This window comes from Oikopleura dioica, chromosome 2 (assembly GCF_907165135.1).
Source record: "Oikopleura dioica chromosome 2, OKI2018_I68_1.0, whole genome shotgun sequence".
NCBI classification, from domain to species: Eukaryota; Metazoa; Chordata; class Appendicularia; order Copelata; family Oikopleuridae; genus Oikopleura; species Oikopleura dioica.
This window is the reverse complement of record NC_137292.1, coordinates 4,206,877-4,231,879: the sequence shown is the minus strand read 5'-3', so window position 1 is coordinate 4,231,879 and position 25,003 is coordinate 4,206,877. Positions and strand designations below refer to the sequence as shown.

Below are 25,003 nucleotides of genomic sequence, written 5' to 3'. Positions count from 1 at the left end.
AATTTTTTGTTCAAACGTACCAATAGCATCTCCATAAACAAAAACCTCAGAAGAAACAAAAAGAAAAAGCCTGAGAAATCTCATATTCATTCGGAACTGGGATAATGTTCTTATTTGTGGGTTTATATTCCGTATCTTATGTCGAGTTAATATGCAATTCTCGCAACAGCCGTGGAGATTTATAGCTGCTGAATAAGTAAATCGCTCATTTTTTTCCTTCTGAACTCATTTCGCTTTACTTTATAAAGGCATTTACAGTATTAGAAAAAAAATCAACAGTAAGTCGAAAGTTGCCGGCTTCGAGGAGCTTCTTCTGGAATCATAAAAACGTCATCTTCGCAAGGATCAGTCGCCAAGGGCGGATTTTTCCTGTATTTTGGATCGCCGGGCTGCCATTTTTCAGTCGGTTTCGAAGCAAATTTTACCTTTTCTTTGAATCCTTCTCCGGGCGATTTTTGCACTTGACGATACGCTATAATCGGGATGATGAGCAGTGCGGTCAGAACGACGATCCAGCCGATTGCTTGGGCGGCCCAAGTTGGGCCCAGCCGGGGAAGATGAAGGTTCCGTAGCGGGCAGGCTTGTAGTCGATTATTGACCAGAGAATTATTAGACCCAAGAATTATTGCAAGACTGAACTATTTTCCTCAAAGCTACACTTCTCTTTTACCTCGTAACGAGGCTCGTTGGTGTGACATATTTTCACATTATTTTCCAGAAACCAAAGGACGCTGGGAATTTATGGACCGGCTAATCATCCAACAAGCTTGACCAGGGCAGTCACAATCAACCCTCAGCTAGAAGCATAATTATCCAAAAGAGTAACCCAATAGTCTATTGGCAATAGATGCCAGAGCTAATAGATTACTCATTTTTATTATCTTACATGAGACTCTCATATGAAAGAGAAGAAAATTCTGAGTCGAATGGTCTACTTCCGGCTCTATAATTAGTCGATTAGTAATTTATTTCTCCAAAATTATATTTTCCGACAATTGGTTTAGTTTCATCAAATGAGGTCATTGGTGCAGTGATTAACAGGTGTCAAAAAAACAATCGGAAATAAAACTTGTTCTCTTGAGTTCATGACTTGAGTTTGAATGATTTTTCCATCTGAGTCTTTTTTAAAGCTCCGAATTTAAAAAATTGAAGATAAATTTTCTAATTTGTTTAATAATCATAATTGTAGAAAACTGAAAACTTTGACCTAGATCAAATTTATGAATCGGAGAGTCATCTTCGTAAAGACGGCCAGGAAAAACGAAGATGCTGCTTTTCAAGATAATTGATGAAGACATAAAAACAGCCTTAAGTATAAAAATGAAAAAAAAACAGCAAACAAATTTTTTATCGACAAATTTACGAACCTTCGAAAGTTTTTCACCGACTTTCGACCATTTATCGTTTTTCAGTTCCCAGATTTCATTCAACAATCGTTCACTAGACCTTCTCTTTACATCCCATCCTCCAATGGTCAAAAGACTTCCAGAAGGAAGTTCGATCGCAGAAAAATAGACAATCGATCTTAAATAATTCAATAAATAGTTCTCGCTAATGTCTACAATGGATGAGTTAGATGACTTGAAACTGTCCATCCATTTTCGCTCAATTCCTCAACTGCTCCTTCTGCCTCCATTCCTCCGATTGCAATCAAGCGGCCATTGTACAGGGCCAATTCTCCATACTCGTGTTCAATATTCGTTTCTTTTTTATTTTCTACTTTAAAGTCATCAAATGACTGACAATAGATCCGATAAGCAAAACAAATAATCGCTGAAAATTATTTTTAATTATTTTTCTTTTCAAATTTACTCGCAACTGAATTTTTGATGTATTTTTTTTTTAATTTTAAAAATAAAACGCTCAAATTAAATTCACCTTTGCTGCCTTCTTCCATCGAAAGAGCAGAGTGACCAATGTCGAAATTGTACGACAGTCGAAAAGCCAACTCGGTGAATCGGCAGCCATCCAATCGGGCAATCTATAAAAAATATGAAATTATTTTCTTCATCTTATTACCTTTTTGTTATCAAAAACTCCCCCAAAAATATGCAGACGACCTTTGATCAGTGCGTGTCTCGAAGCATGAACGTATTGAGAAAGGTGACCGCTGTAATCGAATGGACTCTTGACGAATATTTCTTCGTTTTTTGAACCATCAGGCTTTAATGCGTAGTGTTTGAGAATGTCATTACGATCCGGTAAAATAACATTTATCTGAGAATCAAATCGAGATTTCAAAATGAAATTTTTGATTTTGGTTTCTTGCTCCAACTTGAAAATTCGGAATTTTTTGTTTTCCACATTTTCAAGTCCAGTTATTTTTACTTTTGAATGAGCTTTTTCTTCATTTGCCTTTTTATTGAGTTTAATATTTTATTATTTTAAAATTGAGTCTTTTGAAACTAAAATCAATCTTTTCCTGAAAAACTTCAATAAAAGACCCTTTTGAATTGAAATAAAACACGAAATCAAGTTGCTTCTTTGATTGTTGAATAAAAAACTTGTCAAAAAAATCTGATTCTATCCCAAACGAGCCATTTTTCGAAAGCCGAAGGCGCAAAAGAGTCCTTTCGTCAAAAAATTTGAATTGAAGAATTTTCGTTTCTTTAAAAAAGCCAGTTCCAACATCGATTTCAAGCTGAAATTTCTTTTTTCCATCGAGTTCCAGCTCAATAGTTGAAATATGTTTTAGTTCTTTGAGCGAGTTGAAGAATTTATCCGGAACAATTGTTTTGTGGTACAAGCTTGAAGCAGGAAATCGTGGCTGGCGGACGGCATTTTTTGAAAAAGATGGAAAAACGTCGTCATGGAAGGCGAAAAAGGGATTGCTCGTAACGTGTATTTTCTTCTGAGATTTTTGTTGCACGAACTCGACTTCAACTTGTTCTGTTTTGGATTTGCTAATGATAAAAGAGATTGTGCCCTCGTTTATCCTTGACACTCAACAAATGGTTCCATTGATCACCACGGCAACGCAGTCTTTCTTCTGTTATTAAAAATCTAGAAATTTTATCCATGCGCTCACGGACCAGCTTCAAGAACCTTTGAAAACTTTCCAGATTCGGCTACTCTCGGGAAAAGACTGCTGGGATAAACAAGGGAACAATGCGATGAAATCAAGGATGAAACATGGCTTCCCTATTTAAACTTGCTCACAAGAAGGCTTCAGCAAAAAATCTTTTCGTTAAAATTTCGTTAAATCCTTTCCGAAATTAAATTCGATTTCGAATGCAGCATCGAAAACGTAACTTTGAACAAAGATCCTTTCTTCGTTGATGAATCCATTGCCAAAATACTCGCATTCGTCATTGCTCACTGCAATTTGATCTGTATAGTGATGATCATCAGCAAACAACTTCGAATAACAAATACATTCTTGTTCGTATTTAACCAGAGAGCCGATCCACTCGCTGCCAAGAGTCAGGAACTTTCCCTCTGCTTCCAGCAACAACGAGTACAAAGTGTTCGATAAAATGACACTCCTGGTTACAACAATAAGAAGGAGTCTTCCCATGTCATTCTTTTATGAGTTCAAACGAGAAATTACTTCTATCTAATCGATTCTTAATTCGAACCACTGACAAAGGAACAACATGAACGGGATCCAAGTCCCTGAGTTCTGCAGGCAGCTGAATCTCATTTTTCTCCAGCCTTTCTCAAGTTCTTCGCTCTGGCGAATCTTATTCAATGCAACTGTTTGAGAGAGTTTGATGTAATAATCGCCCATTTTCACGCTCATCAGATAGAATACTCCTTTGAAGCTTATTGACGAGACTTTCGCGTTGAAGTGGTTACTGGCAATATAACCATGGGCCTCTTCGAAACGGTTTAAATTGTAGTCCGGAGCGTAGTAGTAACATTTGTCGGCTTTTGAAGATGGAGAACTATTCACCGGTCAAAAAGGATGAATAGCGATGCTTATCAATTATCTTTTTCGACCTTTTTCAGATAGCAACGACGGGGAAGATTGTTGCACTTTTCGGGGAGGGTGCTCCTGTGGCACTGTCTCGCTTGTGGCACTTTCTCTCCTGTGGCACTTGCGCCTGCTGTGGTATACCTAGGCTTATTAGATGAAAATTTGGCCACTTTTTCTAGCTTAGTTGAGGGGTCTTATGACACATATTCTAAAAGTCCAGAAGCTAAGCTTTCATTTGACCCCCATATCGAGTGGTCTGGGTCATGTCCGCAAGGCAATTCATGGCACCGGAAGTTCCGAAATTGGCACTAGAACTCTTCAATCGAATTCAATCGAAGGAAAGACAGTGCCACAAGAGAGACATTTTCGGAATCGTTGAGTATCAGATTCTCAAAATGATAATCTTCCTAAGGGAATCCGCCGACCAAGCTCCATGCGCGCGCCTCGCCAGTTTCCATTTTCTATTTTCATCATCGTAACTTATGTATCTAACAGTTACATATTATACATATTATTACTTAAAGTTATGTGTCCTTAATCGGGAACGGTCGGTTACAATACCAAAGCTTTTTTGGTATTCCAATACCAAAATTTGGTATTCCAATACCAAATTTTTTAGACAATTTGGATTTTTTTGCCCGACAAATTATTAAAAACACTCCTAAAGTATCGTATAATACAGGCGCGGAGCGCACACCCAATTTTTTAATTTTGAGAAATTGGTATTTTTTGCCGACTTTGGTATTGGAATACCAAAATTGGTATTGGAATACCAATTGGTATTGTAACCGACCGTTTCCCTCCTTAATATGGAGCATCCAATTTCCATTTCGCCATAACACACTGTAACTATAAGATATGAATATTTTACTTAATGTTAATGAAAGCTCATAGAAAATCACGTCCACGTAGAAAAATAAATCCAAATCAAAAAAAGTTTTAATGATTATAATAGAAAATTAGAAACGGCGCCCACGTGGAGCTGGGTCGGCGGATTCCCTCAGGAAGATTATCATTTTGAGAATCTGATAGTCAACGATTTTGAAAATGTCTCCCTTGTGGCACTGTCTCTCCTGTGGCACTTGCGCCTGCTGTGGTATACCACAAGAGAGACAGTGCCACAGGAGAGACAGTGCCACAGGAGGCAAATATGACGAAAGTGCCACAAGAGCACCCTCCCCGCACTTTTCTCTTCAAAGCGTATCTCAATATGGTGGGTGCTTATCGACGAGCCGAAGTGGAAAACGAAGAAACCGCTGAAAATAACATGAAAAAAATTGAGAAAATATAAACGCCCGTACATTCGTTTACGTGAATTCGGAATGAGATATGGTAAATCACCGTTTTCCTTCACTTTCATCAAATTTCCCACAGCATCGACCAAATAGTGCTCCCCGTCGAGAAAAGTAGCGCCAGTAGACTTTTGCGTTTTTAGAATTTTAGTTTTGAATTTAAAAAATTAAAAGAAACGGAAATGGATTTGATAAAAAAACGTCCATAAGGGATAAAAGATTCATAAAGGTCAAAAGTTTTCTCATTTTCATTGAAATCGGAGAAAATAAATTTCGGGACTTTTGGCTCTTCCTTTTCTCTTTTATTCCAGCGAGCTGTTATAAGGCCGAGGTCAGCATTCGACTGATTTCCCACAACATCCGAAATAAACCTCGTTGAAGTCGATTTCAAATCAAAAACCGGAATAAATTTCTGCCTGGACTGGAATTTTTCACAATCGTAAAATGGACAAGGGCATCCATTTTGACAATATTTCTGAGTTGGGCAGACTTGTCCGGCTCCAGAAGATCAAGTCAATTCAAAACAGATTGATTCACAGGGCGAGATTGGCTTAGTCCTCATTGATTCCAATACCAGCGTATACGAGCAGAGATGGCGGCAGATATTCTGGTCGTAAAACTGTTTCTTCTGACAGCGGCGCAGATTCACTTTGTTTTCTTCTTCCGTGAAAACAAGAGGTTCAGATTTCGGCTTTTTGACTTTAGAAATGGGTTCAGGAAGGATGAACTCCTCGGTATCGTAGCATTGCTTCATCAAATGGCCGCAGATATCTATTTCAGCAATTTTCACGCATTCTTTGTAGTTTCGATTACAGGTTGAAGTCAGAAAAGTTGTGACGCCGCGGGATTTTTCCAAAGAGGCGACATTCGCTAATTTCAGAGAAATTTCATTTTGAAAATCATTTTAAAAGTACCTAAGAGGATAATAGTGCCCCAAAAGAGAGTGCCAAGAGAAAGATAGCTGTATTGCTGCGGATCTGTGGCATTTCCGTGTTTTGCTAGGCTCATTTTCGCGGTGACCTTTTTCTTCCATGTTTTCTTCATTTTCAATTTTCTGATGTCATTTTCTTGAGTGCGCATGCTTCGAGTTGTCAACACTTCTATGGGCAGCAGATACAATTTCTTGCCTTTGAGTCTCAGGACGCCTTTGCAGTCGCAATCAAGGCACTTTTAATATAGAGAACTTTATTATCCAAATAATTGAAATTAAAATTACCCGGACTTTGGTTTGAAAAAGCGCAGCTCTTATCTTTTCGTTTTCTTTTTCGATCGCCATAGCGAGTGCTCTCTAGAAGAAAAATAACGATTCTCGGTGAAAAAGCCGGTTTGTGGGACTCCTCGGCACGACTTCCTCTTTGACAGCTCGACAGCGCAGTCTCCGATCTTGCTCTTTTTTAATGATGCTTCCTCTGCTTCACCTTTTCCAGCGCTGCCGAAAAAAGCTAGTGGGACTATGTCTGGGCAGCTTATTCTTTAAGCAGATAAATTTCCTTTCGATAGAATTTACTTTTTGAACTTCATTCGAACAGAAAGAAATAACCGGTAGACTACGTCTTTATAAATAATTAGTAACACGTTCCCAAAAATATGAAGAATGTAGGTATCTATCTCAGACGAAAGACTTGATCAAGTAAAAATTCTTTATCGCTACTAGAAAGTCCAAGCATGAAAAATCTTAATTCGGCAAAGCTTCTCAGTGGTAGAATCAAGCGTTTTCTGCTCGAGAGCGCTCCAGCTGGCTGCTTTGAGAAAGACTCGTTTTAACGAATCGTTATTTCATAAATGCATTTACAGTATTAGGAAAAAAAATCAACAGTAAGTTGAAAGTTGCCGACTCCGAGGAGCTTCTTCTGGAACTATAAAAACGTCGTCTTCTCGAGGATCAGTCGCCAAGGGCGGATTTTTTCTGTATTTCGGATCGCCGGGCTGCCATTTTTCAGTCGGTTTCGAGGCAAATTTGACCTTTTCTCTGAGTCCCTCTCCGGGTGATTTTTGCACTTGACGAAACGCGATGATCGGGATGATGAGCAGTGCGGTCAGGAGGACGATCCAGCCCATTGCTTGAGCCCATCCGGGGAAGATGAAGGTTCCGTAGCGGGCAGGCTCGTAGTCGATTATTGACCAGGTTAGAATTATAGCGAGACTTAATCATTTCCAACACTTCATTTCTCACTTTTTCTTTACCTCGTCGGTGTGACATATTTCCACATAATTTTCCAGAAACCAAATGACGCTGGAAACTTATGGACCGGCGAATCATCTGGGAGCATTTCCTTCATATGCTCAATAAATTTATCCAGATCGTAAACCCACGCCACTGCAACAAGTTCCACCAGGGCAATCACAATCAACCCCCAGCTAGAAGCATAAGTATCCAACAGAGTAACCCAATAGATGCCAGAGCCGGTCATCAAGGGCAAGCCAAGGATACAGAAGGTAGCACAGAAGCCGCCAGTGACCAGCAAATTGTGCTTTTTGTGATCGAGTTTGTTAGGGAACATATCAAAGAGGGCCGTAGTGCAGATTTCCACAACGGTGAATTGAGTATCCAAGCCGAGGAGGAGAACCATAAAGAAGAAAATGAGCGACCAGATTGATGCTCCCGGCATTTCACCAATCGCAGCTGAATGAAAATTACCACCAAAGAAGGAGCGCTAGAATTACCTGGAAAAGAAACAAAAGCAAGCGTCATTCCGGACCTAACAACTTCTGACATCTTCGTCGACGTCGTTTTAGCCATAAAACCCAAGATTGAGAAAACTACGAGTCCGCCAAAAATTGAAGTTGCAGAGTTTATCAAGCAAATGATGAGCGAATCGGTGATATTATCATTTTTGAACGAGTTGAAGCTTGATAACGTGATCATGCCACCTTGCGCCGCGGAAAGCGAAAAGAGAATCTGAGTCGCTGCGTTTTTCCAAGTCGCGCCTTTTATAAGAGCGCTTTTTTGAGCTCTAGAATTTTCTTCATCAAAAGATATTCAAAAGTCCTAGAGCCCATTCCTAAAATCAGACTCAGCTCCGAGATAATAGCTGAGCCCCAAGCCGGCGCCATCCAAAGTCAAGCCTCTTATCAAAAAGCAAGTGAGGACGACATATGGAAACATCGCTGTGAACCAGATGATTTTACCAGCTTCTTGAAGACCCTTCATGAGAACTAAATAGATGAGGACCCAAGAGGCGATGAAAACGAGAGTGTTTTGCCAACGAATGCCGCCACCCCCGATGGTCATTTGGTCCGTGAGGCCAAGGACGTATTCGTTCATGTACTCTTCGGCGGGGGATGATGATGACGACGCTTGGATAGAATAAGAGAATTGATTTGGCACACTTTTTCTATTTATATTGTTATTATTCATTTTATAACGGTCGGCTACGTCCAATTACTATAGCGGCTATTCTAGGCGAATCAAACTTGAAAGCAAAAAATAGAACCGGGTAGATAAATTCTGACCGTTTTTATGGTTTTTGTATGACAAATGGGTACCTGAACTTATACCAGCGTTGCATTCAATATCCGAGCTCCAAAGTCCCGCATTCGTCAAACTGGTAATATTATCAGGAGAAAGGTTAACTTCCCAGTCATTCCATGCATTTATATAATCCTTTTTGTAGTTCTTGTTCAGTTCGGAAACGAGCGCCATACCCGGATTCCCAAGTGTTTGCATCAAATAGGATTCTTTGACCAAGCAATTCGATGACGAAGTAGCACAGGCAGGAGTGTTCCACCAGTTATCGCATCCGACCCAAGGTAAAGTCCCGTCGAGACTGGCAAAGAGGAAGAAGATGGCGTAACTGATGATGACGTTGTAGTAGATTCCGACATAAAACATCAGCAAGACTTGAGCGAACCCACAACCTTTGAAGATCGGTGAAAACGACCAAATCTTCACCGGTCCCTTTGAAGAATATTGACCAAGTGTCGTTTCTAGCACCACAATTGGAATCCCAACGATGAAGAGCATGATGATATAAGGAAATACAAACGCGCCTCCGCCATTTTCGTAAACGAGATACGGAAAGCGGCAGATATTGCCTAGCCCAACAGCATAGCCAATGCAGGTGAACATGTAGTCGGCTTTTGAATTCCATGCTCCGCGGGCTGGCTCGGAAGAGGTAGATGCTGCGGCAGAGGGATGAGCTGATGGTTCTGGTTCTTTTCAATATTTTAAATGCTTTAGTAATATCCCAGAAGTTACGTTTTAAGCTCGTAATAAAGATAAGTTTCTGGTTTTTCTGATCTTTTTCTAGAAACAAAATACAAAATATATAGTAAGGATTATAATTTTTTAAAATTTTCCTCTGGTAGAAACTCTTCCACGAAAAGACGCCCTTGAAGCTGATCTTCCTTGATCCTTCGTTGAAATTCTCCTTCGAAACGAAGTTCTACTTTCGCTTCTCTCAACGAAAGTCATGTTTTTCTTTGAATTCTCAGACTCTTTGTCACTTTTGTTGGTGCTTGGCGGAATTTGCCCGCTAAATCCAAAAGGCACAAAAGTCGAGCCGTAAAATCGGGGTCATTATTTTACGGTCGGATGAAGATGAATAAGTTTTTTGAAGGGGACAAAGATGCATCGGGATTCCCAACTTTTGAGAGACAGAAGTATTTTATTTATGAAAATATTTTCAGAATAAGAAGAAGAAGTAATGTCAGATGCAGAGAATCAGCACTAGATCCATCGAAACTTTCCGAAAAAGCCTTTGGCTCGAAGTTCCCACATCTCGGAAAGTTAGTTGGTAGATAACTGAAGGGCCGGTTTTCAATTTCGTCTTTGATTTCGATTAATGCACTCATTCCGCCGTCAAGATGCACTCCTTGGTGACAATGGATCGGCCAGATTCCTGGGTTTGACGCTCTAAAATTTATTTTCTTTTGAGCTTTTCCTTCAAAAATACCTAAATCGGACAATTGCGTAGCCTTGCGGAGGAACTAAAATGGAGTTTTTGGCAATATAAGAGGTCCTTTCTTCTCGCTCTCTTTTTAGTACTTCTTCATCATAATCGAGAAAAGCACAAGGAGTTTTCTTGCATTTGACATTTACATTGTCGCCAATGATCGTCCCGTTTTTTGCGTATTGAGCAAATCCCATCGACATCAGAAAGAATTCATATCCATGAAGGTGCATACTGTGGTAAGTTCTTCGCGATTTTCGCTCTTCCAGGTTCGATAAGCGCAGCTCAACAAGATCTCCAACCTTCGCGGTCAAAATCTGAAAAGAGCAGGATGCTGTTTTTTTTATATTTTCTGTGTTAGGGTACCTGAGTACATTCCCCGCCAGCTCCTTGCATTTGTTCTTCCGTGCATTGAACAATCGACTTGTCCTCAGTTCCATTGAACAAGGGAGGGAATCTCAATTATTAGTGATTTACCCTACAGATGGGTAAACGAAATGAATCCCGTTGAGGGTCACTCTTCCTCCTCCTCCATTCGGCCCAACTGTGTTGAAGTTGACATGTACAGTGAGAATAACATCCGGTTCATCAAACTGCAGCGACTCCGAAGGAACATTTTCTGAGTTCTCGGCGGCAAATTTATGATCAGATGACTGAAGTCTTTTGAAGTCTAAATGGGTTTTTTTATCAGTTCATTTACAAATTATACCTGATAGAGTTTTACAAACGACTCCTTCTTCTGGAAAAGGACAGTTCAGCCAAATTGGGTTGCTCATCTGATTCTCGTGGCTATTTTTGAGAATAGCATCATCAGGCTTTCGAGTGAACAACTCGCTTTTGTAATCTCCTTCTTCAACAGAAGAATCCCGTTTGAACTCAACATCCAAATAGGGCTCATGAATAGCAACATTTTCGTCTTCAGGGCCAAAGTGATCGACCGGAAGCCAAAATCGAAGAAAAACGCTCTCTGCTTCAGGCGATATATCTACCTCGATATTGTAAGTTTCCCCGACGCCAAGGAAGAGAACATCTCCTTCCAAGGACTGTAAGTCTCGCCCGTCAGTGGCAGTAACTCGTAAAGATCTTCCATCGAGTCTCGTGACTGCTGAGAGCATTTCGAAGCCAGAATTAATCAGTCTGAGCTCGAAGGATTCAGCATTTTGAGGTATCAGGAATCGCTCTCCGATTGAAAAGAAGCCCTTTGTTGGATCTGAAGCAAGATTAAAAATCAGCAAAAAAAGTCAAAAAAACGAACCCTTTTGATTTCTATACTGGCCGCGTCCATTGACGACGAACGAATCAAGACACATGCTTGTGAGTTTGAGGTCGCCAAAATAACTTCGAAACGGCGTATAACAAGTTCCAGGAGCTGGCCCTGCATTTCGTCCCCAAGCATACGTCGCCGCGAACATTGTAGAATCTTCTGTCAAAAAGGCTCGTAAAATAAAAATTTTAATGTTTGAAGAAAGATAATCAAGATGAGATAAAAAAGCCTCCCTTGAAACCAGTCACCAAGAGTCAGGGGAATCGATGTTTTCTTTTGCTCAATTTCTTCTTGCTCAAAAATTTTCAGTGCTCCAAAAAGACCATCCATCCTCTGCGCATGGCTGTGAGAATGCCACCAGTGCGTACCCGAATTGTCAGCTTTGACGACGTAGGTGAACTCGGAAAACCCGGGAATGGGACATTGGCTGACAAAAGCTGCTCCATCCATCCAGAAATTATCAATCATGTGAAGCCCATGCCAGTGGAGTGTAAGCCCTTCATTGGGTAATTTGTTTCGTACCCGGATTCGAAGAATCGAGCCCTTTTTCACTTTGATATTCGGCCCGGGGAATTGGCCATTCACTGTGATCACTCTTCTGCTATCTGAAAATTCCTTTGCTTCTTATTTGAGGAAAATAAAGTCAACCTTGTCCGTCGATAAACGATAATTCGTGAAGATAGTCTTCCGGTCTTTTTAGCTCATTGTTCTCGTCCCTCACTGAATCGATCACAATCTCTTGGAATAGTCCTGTGTCTAGCTCTGGAATTTCAAGTCGATCAGATGTCTCGTTGAAAAACAAAGGAAAACCCCGCCAAAATCCCTCTTCACCAAATTGGTAATCAAGAGTTGTCCATACATTTGAGAGCTTATAATTGACCTCCCAGTTATACTCGCAGATTTCTGCCTCGCACAAACTGTCGCATCTCTGGCCAAAGTCGCAGACTAACTCCGAGTTTCCGCGATCCAAAAGCAGCAAAAAATAAAAAAATCGGGACTTCATTTTCAAGAATAAGACAGAAGAAAGAATTTGACCTCTTTTATACAAATCTTGGTTTTTTAACGGCCGTAAACGGTTAATTTCAAAAGAAACGTTTTCAAAGAGCGACGTTCTAAAATGACTACAATAAAGTCAGGTCTAAAATACGAGATTTTTCCTGCTGAAAAGACAGAAAAACAACGGATAATGAAGGGAAATTGATTTTATTCAGGTCAAATATTGATCGGGAATTTTACAGGTTTTCAGAAAGCTGGATCATTGCAGCGTAAATGTCTTTTCCCTCGCTTCTGGCTTTCTTGATTTCGCGATTCTTGATTCGATCGAATCACGAGTGACGTTGAATACATCCATGTTCAACGGGCGAACAGCAAGCCAGTTGAAGAGGATGTGCTACCAACTCCTTGGTAAAATAAGTTGATTGCGATTTGATCTCAAACTAAAAACTAAAGTTAAGTAAAGTTCAAGCGCAAGAATTAAATTATTACCTTTCATATATCTCTCCCGGACCTCAAGTACCCCGAGGTGCGAAGTGAAGAAAAAGAATGAAGAAAATAAGAGGATAGACCGGTATCTAGAGAAAAAAACCTTCAGCAAAACATGAGAATTCTCGAATTTTTCCAAGAAATTTCATTGTTTTCAGTCAAATTTCTCTAGATCATCTAGAGAATTTTTGCAAAAAATGACAATGATGATGTTAGCTGAATTTATTGAACAAGAAGAAGGAATACAAGCAAAAGCGAGTAGATTTCGATGGCGGGGGAACCGGAGTCGATGGGATTGATCTTCGGTAGCCCAGAAGGTTTGAAATCTCCGCATCGCGGGAAGTTTTCTGGAAGATAGCTGTACGGGCGGTTGAGCGTTTCATCCTTGATTTCAATCAAAGCGCTCATTCCGCCGATCAAATGCGCTCCCTGGTGACAGTGAATCGGCCAAATTCCTGGGTTCGAAGCTCTTCAAAAAATATTAGGATGAATACCTTTATGATGAATACCTGAAATGGACAATTGCGTATCCTTGTGGCGGGACCAAAATCGCGTTTTTCGCAATGAATGCACCTCTTTCCTCCCGTTGTTTTTTCAAAACTTGCTCATCGTAAGTGACGAATGGGCAAAGATCTCCTCCGCCACAAGTTATGTCTGGGTTGTCGCCAGTTATCGTTCCATTTGCATCATATTCAGCATATCCAGTCGCCATCAAGAAAAACTCGTATCCGTGCATGTGAACGCTGTGGAAAGTCCTGAGATCATCACGTTTTTCTAAGTTGGAGAGGCGGAGCTCAACCAGATCCCCGACTTTTGCCGACATGATCTGCGAGCAAAGAGGTAAAAAAAGAACACGTTATTCCGCTCCTACCTGAGTACAGACGCCCCCAGCACCTTCCAGCTCTTCTTTTGTACACCTCGTAATAGAGTCAACATCAGTTCCATTGAAAAATGGAGCGGAAGGATATTTAAAATGGATTCCATTCACACTTGATCCGGCCGTCATGAAATTGACATGGAAATTAATAATGACATCGGGCTCATCTGTTGGCGAGACATTTTCGGGTAGGTTGATTGTCTTTTCGCCTTTGAACTTGTAGTCTGAAGGTAGAAGGCGCTTGAAATCTATTCTTGGCTCGATCACGAAAAAGTTAAAGATTTTCAATGGTTAAAGCCCAGTCCTGAGATAGTCCTGCAAACAACATCCTTTTCCGGGAATGGACAATTGAGCCAAATCGGAGCGTCAGCAGAATTGGAATGCAAATTTTCTTTGACTGCATCATCCGGTTTTCTCATGAAAAGTTCAGTTTGAAAGTCTCCTTCCGGAATTGTCTCACTTCGTTTGAATTCAATATCCAAGTATGGTTCATGAACAAGATTATCTTCTTCTTGTCCGATGTGGTCGACAGGTAGCCAGAATCGAAGGAAGAAACTGTCTTCGGAGAGTGATAAGGGGATATGAAGATCATACGTTTCTCCAACGCCGAGGAAAAGAACATCTCCTTCTTCTAGGACAATATCTCTGCCGTCAGTAGCTTTATTCGGTTACAGTCAACTGGTTTAAAAGATACATTTTCGTATATTTTTGCGACCGATCCTGTTACATTGAATGTCTCTCCATCAAGGCGAGTTACAGCAGATAACATCTCAAATCCTGTATTTATCACCTTGAGCTTTATGAAATCAGCATCTTCTGGAATCAGATATCGTTCGCCGATCGAGAACATCCCCTTGGAAGTGTCTTAAAGATCAAATAATTTCATAAAAATTAAAAATAAGAACCTTCTTGGAAACGAAACTGCCCCCTTCCATTGACAACAAAGGAGTCCAAACAGAACAAGCCCGTGACCTTCATGCCGCCAAAGAAGCTTCGATAAGGCGTTGCACAAGTAATAGGCCCGTTGCCCGGATATTCGTTCATTCGAAGCCGGAAAGGGTCGTTGGCAATGAATGAAATCGAATCAGTTTGGTACCAGTCGCCGATTGTTAGCGGGATAGTCGTAACTTTCTGTTCTATTTCTTCTGGTTCTAGAACAATCAAGGGGCCAAAGAGGCCATCAAGTCGTTGCGTTCCTGCATGAGAATGCCACCAATGCGTTCCCGAATTATCTGCTCGAACGATGTAGGTAAACTCGGTATTTGCAGGAATCGGACATTGACTGACAAACATTGCTCCATCGTTCCAGAAGTTGTCGATCATGTGCAAGCCGTGCCAGTGAATGTTTACTCCCTCGTATTGCAACTGGTTTTTGATGGTGATTCGCATTGTTGAGCCCTTTTTCACGTGGATTTTGGGACCAGGGAACTGGCCATTTACGGTGATTACTCTTCTATTAGCTAAAAATTTTTTTGATTATTTCTTCTGAAACAATCTTACGATGTCCGTCGATGAAAAACAGCTCGTCTAAATTGTCTTCTGGCCTCTTTCTTTCCCCATCTTCCCCAACAATCGAGTCGATAGTAACACCCTGCGTGTATCCCGTCTTCAGCTCAGGAATCTCCAGCTGATCTGCCGTCTCATTAAAGAAAAGTGGAAAACTTCGCCACCAGGGACCATTGGTTTGCCACGAATTTGAATAACGATATTCGATGTTCCAAAAATAGTCGCAAACATCAGCTTCGCAAAGTCGATCGCAATTTTCGCCGTAGTCGCAAATCAACTCAGCGCGAACGAAATATGCAAAAAGTAAGAATTTTATTCGCATCTCCGAAAATCTCCTGAAGAACCCGAAGAATGACTCTCTTTCGCTTCGGTTCCCTAAATTTAAGGTCGTTCCCGAATATGATTCCAGACAGCGGAATAGAATGAATTGCCACCAAAAAGTCTCCGGAAGAGCGCATCTTTTGTGTCATAGAAATTATAGAACCATTTGTTTGAATTTCTACATTTTCTTGTTTTGAAATCGGTCTTGTGAGACTTATATAATTCAAGTTTTATAGCTCTTTCTCAAATTTAAGGACTTTTAAAACTACTGTCTTTATTTCAGAAAAAAATATGATGAATTTATTGATTAGTTTTGTTATTTTTGTGTCTTGCAAGTTGAGCTCGAAGAGCTTCTTTGATTCCAGATTCTTTCTCCTGATCAACTTTGCCGCTGAAATATTTGAACAGTCGAATAAACTGAGATTTGTATCTCGTTTCTTCATGCATTTTTCCCAATTTCAATTCGGGCGGAGCAGGGGTGACATGAAGGAGGGTGATGAATGTCGACTTGTATTTTGTTTTTTGATGATTGCTCCCAAGAGCGCTCGAATTCGGGGGGTTTTGAGCTGCAAAAAGAGGGAGGAGAGCCTTAAAACATATGATGATTTTTAGTTTATCAAAAATTCTTACCGTTGAAAGCCGCATTTGTCGAATTATATAACTGCTTCAGCGAATCTGCTTTTATACCCAGCAAGTTTTTGCCATCAAAAATTCAGTCTCGCTTTTTCCTAATCAGTACATATGTTAACAAGCTCACAAGGAAGGAACTTGGTTGTTCATCTTGGTTCTCAGCTTTGCTAACTAGGGCAAATAACATTTTCGGAGAAATACTGACTTTTCACCGGTTTTCCACCCGGCAAGAGTTCAAATCAACAACTTTGAAATTGCTTCCTCAACTTATTTACAAACAAAAAACGGTGCCTATGATCAGTCTGATCTTTCACAATCAGACGAGAGAATGCAGCGATGAGGCGTTTAGGTTCGTTTTAATTCTTATTTATCTTCTTATTTGAATTAAGCTTTACTTGCTCTAGCGAGCTCCGTCTGTCCGGACGACTCTGTCTGCGGGAGTGGCAAACTGATCGATGGAAAATGCCATTGTCCCCTTGGTTTTTCTGGGCCAAATTGCACTACGAGTGAACAAGTCCGAAAAGAATGCTACAACGGAGGCCTTGATCCCTCCCTCGACACATGCATCTGTCATTCTGGCTGGAAAGGTGAAATATGCGATCTGCGAGCGTGCGATTTTCCTTGTCTTCATGGCGACTGTTCGGAGAGTGGAAAGTGCATCTGTAAAAATGGATATTCCGGAAAATTCTGCCACCTTTCCCATGATCAAGGAAGAACTTGTCATGTGACGAGGAATTTTTTGAAGAGCTTTTCTGGGAATAAGCTGGATTACCCGAGTAAATCTGCTGAAATCACGATTCTTGATGATGTCGACTTCAAAATAACTTTCCATAACGGAGAAAATATCCTGCGAATTTACGAAAATCAAATATTTGAAATCAAGGAAGACCTCAAAATCGACACAGAAATCGCGGAAATGAAGCATTTTCATCATTACATCATGCCCGGCTATTTGGTCATCTATAACGAAAATATCAGGATCATATTTGACGGAAATTCGGTCAAGCTCGAAGAAATTTCTCGGCAAAAACGAGTCGGTCTTTGTAACCCGCCGAGTTTTTCCCAAAACAATGATGCAATTTTTCAGCATTGGTCAAAAAGCATCAGCAGCAGAAGCAATCTCGCAGAAGAAAATCAGCTTTGCGAATCGTTTCTTCGAGCGAAGAGTCTTAAAGATTGTCGGCTGAAACTCAAAGTCGAAGACTACGAAGAACTCTGCCAATATTCCTCGGATGACGATTGGAGCTGCCTTGTTCGAGAGGATTTTCTTGAAGATTGCCAAGCGAGCGGAAATGCAGTCGAAATCGCGAATGAACCAGGGGAGTGTGTAAGAGAATGCGAAGATTCCTTCGAATTGGATCTCTCCCAAGATTGCTTTCAAACATGCTCTGGGGAAAAGAAAGGCGACTGCTCTAGAATTTCCGAGCATTGTTCGTGCCCACCCGGGTCTGTTCTTGATAAAAGCCTGAACAAATGCGTCAAGCAATCTGAATGTAACTGTGACTACTTCGGGAGAATTTTTCAACCAGGAGATTTTCGCCAGAACGACTGCTCAAAATGCATTTGCGAAGATGGAGCCTGGAATTGCAGCGAGCTTCCTTGCGATTTGACGTGCTCATTCGCCAAAGCTGGCGGTTTGAAACAATTCCATGAAAGATCATTTCATCTGACATACACGGGAGCTTTCTTGCTGGCGAAAAATCATGACTTTCAGATTTCAGCAGAATTCGAAGAGTGCGATAGCTTCCTTTGCCCCCAAAATCTTCGAATAAAAAGCAAAAACGACACAATCGAAGTTCAACCCGGCCTTGTCAGTGTCAACCATGCTCCTCTACTGACAACGGGAATTCATAAAAATCTCAAGTTCTGGGCTGATGGGATGAAAGCAATTCTAGAGCTCGAGAATAAATTCAAGATTGAAATAACGCGGAAAAAACTTGAATTAAGATTCCCAAACAAGCTTGAAGTCCAAGGCCTTTGCAATGATTCGAAAGAGGCTGTCGGCTTTGATTTTACTCATCAAAATCTTCAACATCTCTGGCGAATTGGGAAAATTGTCAAGTTCGAGCCCAGAGAATACGTTGGTTTGCCAAGCCGAACGGACAAATGCCTGGAATTTATTGAATCTTTCGAGCTAAATGGATGCGTAGAAGCTGATGACTTGCTTATGAAATGCTCTTTGACAGACGATCATTGTGAAATCATAGAAGAGATTGTGGTTCGATGCAGAGAAAATTTCGATATTTCTTCTTCCTGGCGAGAGAGAACAAATTGTTTGGTTTCGTGCCCATTCGGCATGTCATTTCGATCTGTTGAAAACGCGGATTTGTTCAGCTGCCCTTCCTTGCAAGTCGGATTGAAGAACATTGAAGCGTGTTTTTGTCTTGAAGATTCATTTATGGACTTGAACAAAACATGTGTTCCCTCGATTTCTGACTGTTCATGCTATCATCAAGGAAATATCATGGCGCCGGGGCAGCATCACATGATCAACGACCACAAATGCGAGTGTCTCGAGGGTGAGATCTTCTGCGTTCCGAATGAGCCAAAAAGCGATGAATGTCAAAAAATGATGCTTCCTGCTTCTCGAGATGATTTGGTCACATGCGAAGATCTCTTCTATAATCGAAAGCTTTCTGATCTTGATTGCAAGTGCCAAGAAGGCCATCATTACTCTCTCGATGCTGAACAGTGCATCCCATCGTCAGAATGTGGTTGTTTCTCCCGCGGGAGATCGTTCCCGACAAATTCTTCGACGCAAATTACTTCAGACTTCGGAAATACGATTCAGACTTGTTATTGCGAGAATCAAAAATGGTCATGTTCGGAGGAAGAAAAACTTTTTGTCGAGTGCCGCATTATCAAAAACAACTTCATAACTGGCTTTGATGGAAGAAAGCAGTCGATACGAGGCATGAAAAATCTAGAACTCATCTCATTTGATACAACTCCGATGAGACTATCGGAAAATGAAGAATTTGAGCTTGACGGAATTCCAATCAAAAACCAGGTCACAGATCGTATTGGTCGATACAAGAAGGTATCTTTTGCGAAAGATTTTGAGATTCTTTTCGATGAAGGGAACACAGTTATTATCAAAAAGGCCAAAGATCATGTTACTCACGGCATGTGCTCGTCGGATGTTGGCTATTCAAGTCTCAGTTCAGAAAATCTCATCCGCAGAAAACGAAATCTAGAGCCAACTTGTTATGATAAGGGCCGATCCTTGTGCCAGAGAATCCTTGGCGGCGATCGATTTGAATCTTGCCATGCCTACGTTGATTATGAAGACTATCTCGACGAGTGTGTAGCTGCTGTTTGCAATTGCAAAGCGTCTTATATCCTTACTTGCCCTGATTTCTGTGATGTCTTGTCAGCGTACGGACAGAAATGCTCAAATGCGATGATGATTGAAGAGGAGATCTGTCACATTTGGCGAGATGAGAGGCTTTGTCCGATGATGTGTGAGGCTTATGACGAGCATCACTACGATTGTGTCTTTCACTATGAGTGCTGCGGTAACTCCCTTCCGTCTTGTGAAAATCCTTTTCCGTCTCCTTATGAAACCCTTTGTGTGGAAGGGTGCTATCCGCATTGCGAAGAAGAGGACTTTCTCTGGAGCGAAGAGGAAAAACGCTGCGTTCATCGTGATTATTGTGGTGATTTTGTCCATACGACGGAAATGACATCGATAATGACCACTTCGACTGGAGGAAGTGCGGATTGTTCATATTTCGAACTACCGGATTTGGAAGATTTCAGCGAGCTAGACAAGCTAATGGCTCAATGTAGAGCTGCAACTGAGAATATGTTCGTTACTGAAGGTCTTCCAGAACTTTCTTCCACAGAGGATGTCTTACTCTCTACATCGCAAGAAATCATTTTTAGTTCCGTCACAACACAACTTGACGACTCTGAATTTACAATGTACCCTACGACAGCACAAACTGACCAAATTACAAAAACTTCAACTACTACCACAACTACCACAATGACAACAACGACAACTACCACCACCACCTCAACCACCACCACAAGCACAACTACAACGACAACTTCTACTACGACTACGACTACGACTACGACAACTATTACTACGACTACGACTACGACTACGACTACGACTACGACTACGACTACGACTACGACAACTTCTACTACGACTACGACTACGACTACGACAACTATTACTACGACTACGACTACGACTACGATTATGACAACTTCTACTACGACTACGACTAAGACTACGACAACTATTACTACGACTACGACTACGACTACGACTACGACTACGACAACTTCTACTACGACTACGACTACGACTACGACTACGACTGCGACTACGACTACGACTACGACTACGACTACGACTACGACAACTATTACTACTACTACGACTACGACAACGACAACTTCTACTACGACTACGACTACGACTACGACTGCGACTACGACTACGACTACGACTACGACTACGACTACGACTACGACAACGACAACTTCTACTACGACTACGACTACGACTACGACTACGACTACGACTACGACAACTAAAACCACGACTACCACTACTACTACTACTAAGATTACTACGAAGACAACGACAACCACAACAAGAACAACTACAATCCTATCCAAATCAGGAGCATTTTTGTTCCTTATTGAAACCCCATCACAAGAAAATCAAGATTTATTCTCTGATTTGTTTGAGCTAGCCACCGACTCGATTCCATTCTCAACCACAGGCACACTTGTGACAAATAACGGTCTTCAGATTTTCGCAGAAGAGGATTTCAAAGACAGACTTCAAACTTTTACACAAAACAATGAAGACCAATTGACAAATAGCAATATCGGCGGAAAACTTAAAGCGCTTGCGAGCAACGATCCTTCATTCAATGATGAGTATTTTATCCTCGTTCCTCGAAATTCGCGGCAAAGAAGAAGTACTTCGTTATCTCTTGACCATAAAGTCAAAGTATTCGGCCACGCAAAGAAGATCATTGTAGCTCTGACTTCTCCTGGGCAATCTCAAAAAATCATTGACGAGCTTTGGGTAGACGACATCGGCTATCCAGCTATATTTATCGAAATAGGAGCTTCAGACTGTTCAAGTTCTACTGAATATGCTTTGCGAGACAAAACTATCATCTTGACGTTCAAAGACCTAAGTGAAATCAAAGAGTCAAAAGAATCTATTGCTTTTGCCATGGCACTTTTGATGAAGGGGGAGACCGTTGATTTTGATGTTTTCAAGCAAAACCTTTGCCCTGAAACCACAACAACTTCAACAGCAAGTACAACAACATCTACAACATCAACAACCACTACTACAACGACTTCAACGACCACGACCACTACAACAACGACAACCACGACAACCACGACAACTACGACTACAACAACAAGACGAAGCATGCCTTTTTACCTACCAAAACAACCAATGTTCATTATCGAGCGACCAGATCTCACCCTGGAAAGAAATCGTCGACTGTTTGACTGTCAAGAAGCCTTCCTCGGAAATATTGCAGATTATTCCGACGAAAACGAAGGAATCCGAATTTATCTCTTCCACGAGGGCTCATACATTTCTCGAACAGTCTTCAAAGCAGAAGAAGTCGAGCGATTCCTCTACGAAAATATCGACGAGCGAAAGTGGAAACTGAGCTACGATGATTTCTTCAGCATTCAGGTCCATAATGAGGAGCGGAAGAGAATGTTTACCTTCAAAGACCTTGGCCCTGTTTTAACATTCAAAGTTCCACCCGGATTTTACACCGATAAACTGCCTCTCATTTCTATCATGGATATCTTCGAAGACGCAAATTACAAGAGCGAAGATGAATGCGCCGCTCTTGCTGATGAAATTGCTGTGAAACTTTTCGAGCATAAAACCCCAGAGACAACAACTACAGAAGATCCCTACTTTCGACGCTACAAGACTCAGCGAGTTACGACAACGCTCAACCCTCTCATTTGCCGAAAGCCGACCAAGACCATCTTTCTCTTTGATGTCGATATTTTTAATAATGATGAACCCGTTGAAATCGCAGCAAACTTCCTCAAAGGCTTCTCTAACTCGCAGCTCATTGAAGATGGCTTGGCAAGACCAAGCGTAGCAGTCTTCGATCATCAAACAAACTTGGCTTATCGAATGTTTGGAGAGTTCAATGGAGTTACGAATCCCGTTTCAAACAAGCATTTCGACGAACTCGTCAAAGCATGGTTTTATCCCCACGAATTCAATCGATTCCGAGGCCGCCTTTATTACGTCCTTCGCGATGTTTTCCGAAAACCGAGAAACGAAGATGACTACACTCGGCAAATCATCCTCTTTTCTAGCAATCCCGACTGGTTCCAAAATGTTCGAAACTTTGTTCTGAAAGACGCGGACATTGTTGAAGTGATCGGACCGAGCGATTATGATTTTGTCCGAGAAAAAGCAACATCAACTGGAAATTATTTAGAATACTTTGAGTCTCGCTCAAGAAGCCAAATGGCTGGCAAGATCCTGTTCCAAGAAGGAAGTCAGCTCTGCCGGACGATTGAGCGGATCAAACTTGCAAAGTCGACTGAACCGGTGACATCGACAATGTTGCCATCGACAGCATCGACGTCAACAGAGGTCACTTTGGCAAGTCTGTCAACTCAGCAGATTTCGACTCAGTCTATTCCAGATGAAGACGCTCTAGCGACGCTATCGGAGAAAATAACCACAACCACGCTTAAAACAACAACCACCACGATTTCAACAACAACGACAAGAACCACAACCTCGAGTACAACAACATCTCGGCGCAGGAAACAAGGTCGATCGGGAATGGACATGCCGCTCTTTTTCTCAACAGCTTCGACGACAACGACCTCTACCACTTCAACAACAACGACAACTGAAGCAGAAAAGCTAACGACAACGATCGCCCCTCGCGCAGCTCACCATTTAGGCGAATGCGAGGCGAGCAACAAATTCACATGCGCAGACGGAATCACCTGCGTCAGCCCCGTCAAAGTGTGCGACAATCGTAACGACTGCCCAGCTGCACCCGGTGAAAGAAACTCGTTCGATGAAGAGAACTGTGGATGTTCCGGACTGGATCGTCCGCTTGAGATCCTCATCGCCCTCGACATGTCTTACTTCAGCTACAAGCTTGACAGAAAGGGGCCAAAAAGATTTTTGGCTTTTGCGAGAAAAATTATCGAAAGGTTGAGAATTTCCTCTTCAAAAAATGCACCAGGAAATGTTTAAATTTTAAATGCCTTGCGAAAAATAATAGTGAATCAAGGGGATTTTGATTTTGTAAATTTTTATTGTTATTATTATTAAAATGTGTTTTTGCGCAATTTATATTATGAACAGAGTAGAACAAGGGGTATTCAAGGCAGTTGAGAAAAGAGTCGTTTCGAGACTATTTCGTTTCCTGAGGTCGCGAATTCGTTTTGTTTTTTTTTTTTCTAGAAGAAGTACTTTACTTCTTGCCGGTCTTCTTAGCTGGCTTTTTCGCGGCTTTCTTGGCTGCTGGTTTTTTGGCCGCGGTCTTCTTGACGGTCACCTTCTTGGCTGGCTTCTTGGCGGCAGCTTTTTTGGTGGGAGACTTTTTAGCAGCGGGCTTCTTTGCAGCCTTCTTCGCGGCGGGTTTTTTGGCGGCAGGCTTGGCCTTGGGAGCGGCCTTCGTGGCGGCAGGAGCGGGCTTGACAGGAGCAGCGAGCTTGAAAGAACCGGCGAGACCGACACCCTTGACTTTGGCGAGGGATTTGTCCTCAATGCCTCGCTTGAGGGCCAATTTGAGGGAAGTTTCGTGTCGGGGACCGAGTCCCTTCTGGTTGGCCTGGATCATCTTGGAGATGGCGATGAAGGAGAGTCCCTTTCGGCCTAAAAATAGAATTAATTTTGCTTTCAAAATTCTTGAAAAAAAGCCGCTTGTAGCTTTTACTTTTTAAAATCTCTTTTTTTTCTAATGTTTCTCTTTCTTACCTTGACCCTTGAGGGTTTCAGCAATCATCTGCTTGTATGGTGGGTGGGATGGGGCGGCTTTCTTGGTTGCGGCTTTGGCAGCTGGCATGTTGTTGGAGTTGGTTAGTTGTCGGTGAAAAAACTGTAAAATTCGAGTTTTTTGTTGAAAAACTGAAGTGAGCCCGCTGCGCAGCGCGCGTGGTATAAATGCGCCGCGACATGACGGGAGGGAGACAACCCCAGCGCCGAGCGATTTTGCTCGCGCGCTCCGCGCTTTATGTGTTTCTTGCGCTCTTTTACAGGCGATTTCTGACCGTTCTGTATGTTCGATTCATTTTAAACTTTCAGCGATACAAGTCTAGATATTAAACTCTTGAACAAAAAAAGAATTATTAAAATCGATTGATATTAAGGGTGTCTAAAGAGCATCAAACCGGACCTAACTATGATAGCAAAATGATCAAACCCTACAAAACCTCTAAATAACCTAAGACGCGGACAAGATACGGCAACAGAAATTTCGCAGATGAAAACATGAACATTTTTACACTAGAAAAAATGAAAATCGCAGGAAAAACGGCCCAGTGGGCGGCAGTAGAGAGCGAAAGAAAAGTGGAAGAAACACAATTTTGGGCAGCGTTGAGTGGCAAAGCGGGCACGGGCGGGAGCATTCAAAAGGATTGAACTGAATAAATTGGGAAAGAAACAGGATTGATACGGAATATCAGCGAGTCTTGGGGACGAGCAACGATAAATTCTAATAGAAATAGTGGATAAATTATGCAAAAATCTAAGATTTCCATTGGAAAATTAATTTTCCAACGTGTAAGGGTAGAACTTTATCGGTAACGTTTCCTTCGAAATTA

General features: G+C 41.5%; 6 protein-coding genes across 6 annotated transcripts; all 6 read right to left on the bottom strand.

Moving 5' to 3' along the window:
- Positions 1-990: 990 nt before the first annotated feature.
- LOC145697750 (uncharacterized) lies at positions 991-3,517 on the bottom strand. Its single transcript, XM_081774964.1, has 7 exons — positions 3,248-3,517; positions 2,020-2,355; positions 1,879-1,981; positions 1,563-1,773; positions 1,368-1,524; positions 1,208-1,307; positions 991-1,119 (listed from the first exon to the last, which is right to left on the bottom strand). Exons 1-7 carry the CDS (start codon positions 3,515-3,517, stop codon positions 1,010-1,012), a joined length of 1,287 nt encoding a protein of 428 aa, XP_081631090.1. The 3' UTR covers positions 991-1,009.
- Positions 3,518-6,972: 3,455 nt separating this feature from the next.
- Positions 6,973-9,391, bottom strand: LOC145696758 (sodium- and chloride-dependent neutral and basic amino acid transporter B(0+)-like). Its single transcript, XM_081773844.1, has 5 exons — positions 8,698-9,391; positions 8,226-8,508; positions 7,876-8,165; positions 7,396-7,834; positions 6,973-7,354 (listed from the first exon to the last, which is right to left on the bottom strand). Exons 1-5 carry the CDS (start codon positions 9,278-9,280, stop codon positions 7,021-7,023), a joined length of 1,929 nt encoding a protein of 642 aa, XP_081629970.1. The 5' UTR covers positions 9,281-9,391; the 3' UTR covers positions 6,973-7,020.
- A 420-nt stretch (positions 9,392-9,811) lies between these two features.
- Positions 9,812-12,370, bottom strand: LOC145697749 (uncharacterized). The gene is made up of 5 exons (XM_081774962.1): positions 12,016-12,370; positions 11,540-11,972; positions 10,470-10,560; positions 10,107-10,420; positions 9,812-10,066 (listed from the first exon to the last, which is right to left on the bottom strand). Exons 1-5 carry the CDS (start codon positions 12,368-12,370, stop codon positions 9,823-9,825), a joined length of 1,437 nt encoding a protein of 478 aa, XP_081631088.1. The 3' UTR covers positions 9,812-9,822.
- Positions 10,498-11,575, bottom strand: LOC145700830 (uncharacterized). The gene is made up of 3 exons (XM_081778155.1): positions 11,359-11,575; positions 10,813-11,313; positions 10,498-10,773 (listed from the first exon to the last, which is right to left on the bottom strand). Exons 1-3 carry the CDS (start codon positions 11,513-11,515, stop codon positions 10,577-10,579), a joined length of 855 nt encoding a protein of 284 aa, XP_081634281.1. The 5' UTR covers positions 11,516-11,575; the 3' UTR covers positions 10,498-10,576.
- Positions 12,371-13,070: 700 nt separating the features above from the next.
- Positions 13,071-15,630, bottom strand: LOC145697748 (uncharacterized). The gene is made up of 7 exons (XM_081774961.1): positions 15,227-15,630; positions 14,632-15,186; positions 14,363-14,590; positions 14,046-14,285; positions 13,721-13,974; positions 13,359-13,675; positions 13,071-13,318 (listed from the first exon to the last, which is right to left on the bottom strand). The coding sequence occupies exons 1-7, from the start codon at positions 15,552-15,554 to the stop codon at positions 13,072-13,074; spliced, it is 2,169 nt and encodes a 722-aa protein (XP_081631087.1). The 5' UTR covers positions 15,555-15,630; the 3' UTR covers position 13,071.
- Positions 15,631-23,479: 7,849 nt separating this feature from the next.
- On the bottom strand, positions 23,480-24,294 carry LOC145700831 (histone H1-delta-like). Its single transcript, XM_081778156.1, has 2 exons — positions 24,159-24,294; positions 23,480-24,056 (listed from the first exon to the last, which is right to left on the bottom strand). Exons 1-2 carry the CDS (start codon positions 24,244-24,246, stop codon positions 23,653-23,655), a joined length of 492 nt encoding a protein of 163 aa, XP_081634282.1. The 5' UTR covers positions 24,247-24,294; the 3' UTR covers positions 23,480-23,652.
- Positions 24,295-25,003: the final 709 nt, after the last annotated feature.

Coding starts and splice junctions, on each gene's coding strand:
- LOC145697750 (XM_081774964.1), bottom strand. CDS start 3,517: ATGGGAAGACTCCTTCTTATTGTTGTAACCAGGAGTGTCATTTTATCG. Junction 1,982..2,019: donor GAGTTTTTGATAACAAAAAG/GTAATAAGATGA, acceptor TATTTTTTATAG/ATTGCCCGATTGGATGGCTG. Junction 1,525..1,562: donor AGTCATCTAACTCATCCATT/GTAGACATTAGC, acceptor GAATTATTTAAG/ATCGATTGTCTATTTTTCTG.
- LOC145696758 (XM_081773844.1), bottom strand. CDS start 9,280: ATGTTCACCTGCATTGGCTATGCTGTTGGGCTAGGCAATATCTGCCGC. Junction 8,166..8,225: donor AGCTATTATCTCGGAGCTGA/GTCTGATTTTAG, acceptor AGAAAATTCTAG/AGCTCAAAAAAGCGCTCTTA. Junction 7,835..7,875: donor TGCTTTTGTTTCTTTTCCAG/GTAATTCTAGCG, acceptor ATTTTCATTCAG/CTGCGATTGGTGAAATGCCG.
- LOC145700830 (XM_081778155.1), bottom strand. CDS start 11,515: ATGTTCGCGGCGACGTATGCTTGGGGACGAAATGCAGGGCCAGCTCCT. Junction 11,314..11,358: donor CCAGTATAGAAATCAAAAGG/GTTCGTTTTTTT, acceptor ATCTTGCTTCAG/ATCCAACAAAGGGCTTCTTT. Junction 10,774..10,812: donor CGTTTGTAAAACTCTATCAG/GTATAATTTGTA, acceptor AAACCCATTTAG/ACTTCAAAAGACTTCAGTCA.
- LOC145697749 (XM_081774962.1), bottom strand. CDS start 12,370: ATGAAGTCCCGATTTTTTTATTTTTTGCTGCTTTTGGATCGCGGAAAC. Junction 11,973..12,015: donor ATCGTTTATCGACGGACAAG/GTTGACTTTATT, acceptor AGGAATTTTCAG/ATAGCAGAAGAGTGATCACA. Junction 10,421..10,469: donor CTGGCGGGGAATGTACTCAG/GTACCCTAACAC, acceptor TGCTCTTTTCAG/ATTTTGACCGCGAAGGTTGG.
- LOC145697748 (XM_081774961.1), bottom strand. CDS start 15,554: ATGCGAATAAAATTCTTACTTTTTGCATATTTCGTTCGCGCTGAGTTG. Junction 14,591..14,631: donor GCAGTTTCGTTTCCAAGAAG/GTTCTTATTTTT, acceptor TTGATCTTTAAG/ACACTTCCAAGGGGATGTTC. Junction 13,676..13,720: donor CTGGGGGCGTCTGTACTCAG/GTAGGAGCGGAA, acceptor CTTTGCTCGCAG/ATCATGTCGGCAAAAGTCGG.
- LOC145700831 (XM_081778156.1), bottom strand. CDS start 24,246: ATGCCAGCTGCCAAAGCCGCAACCAAGAAAGCCGCCCCATCCCACCCA. Junction 24,057..24,158: donor TGAAACCCTCAAGGGTCAAG/GTAAGAAAGAGA, acceptor TTCTATTTTTAG/GCCGAAAGGGACTCTCCTTC.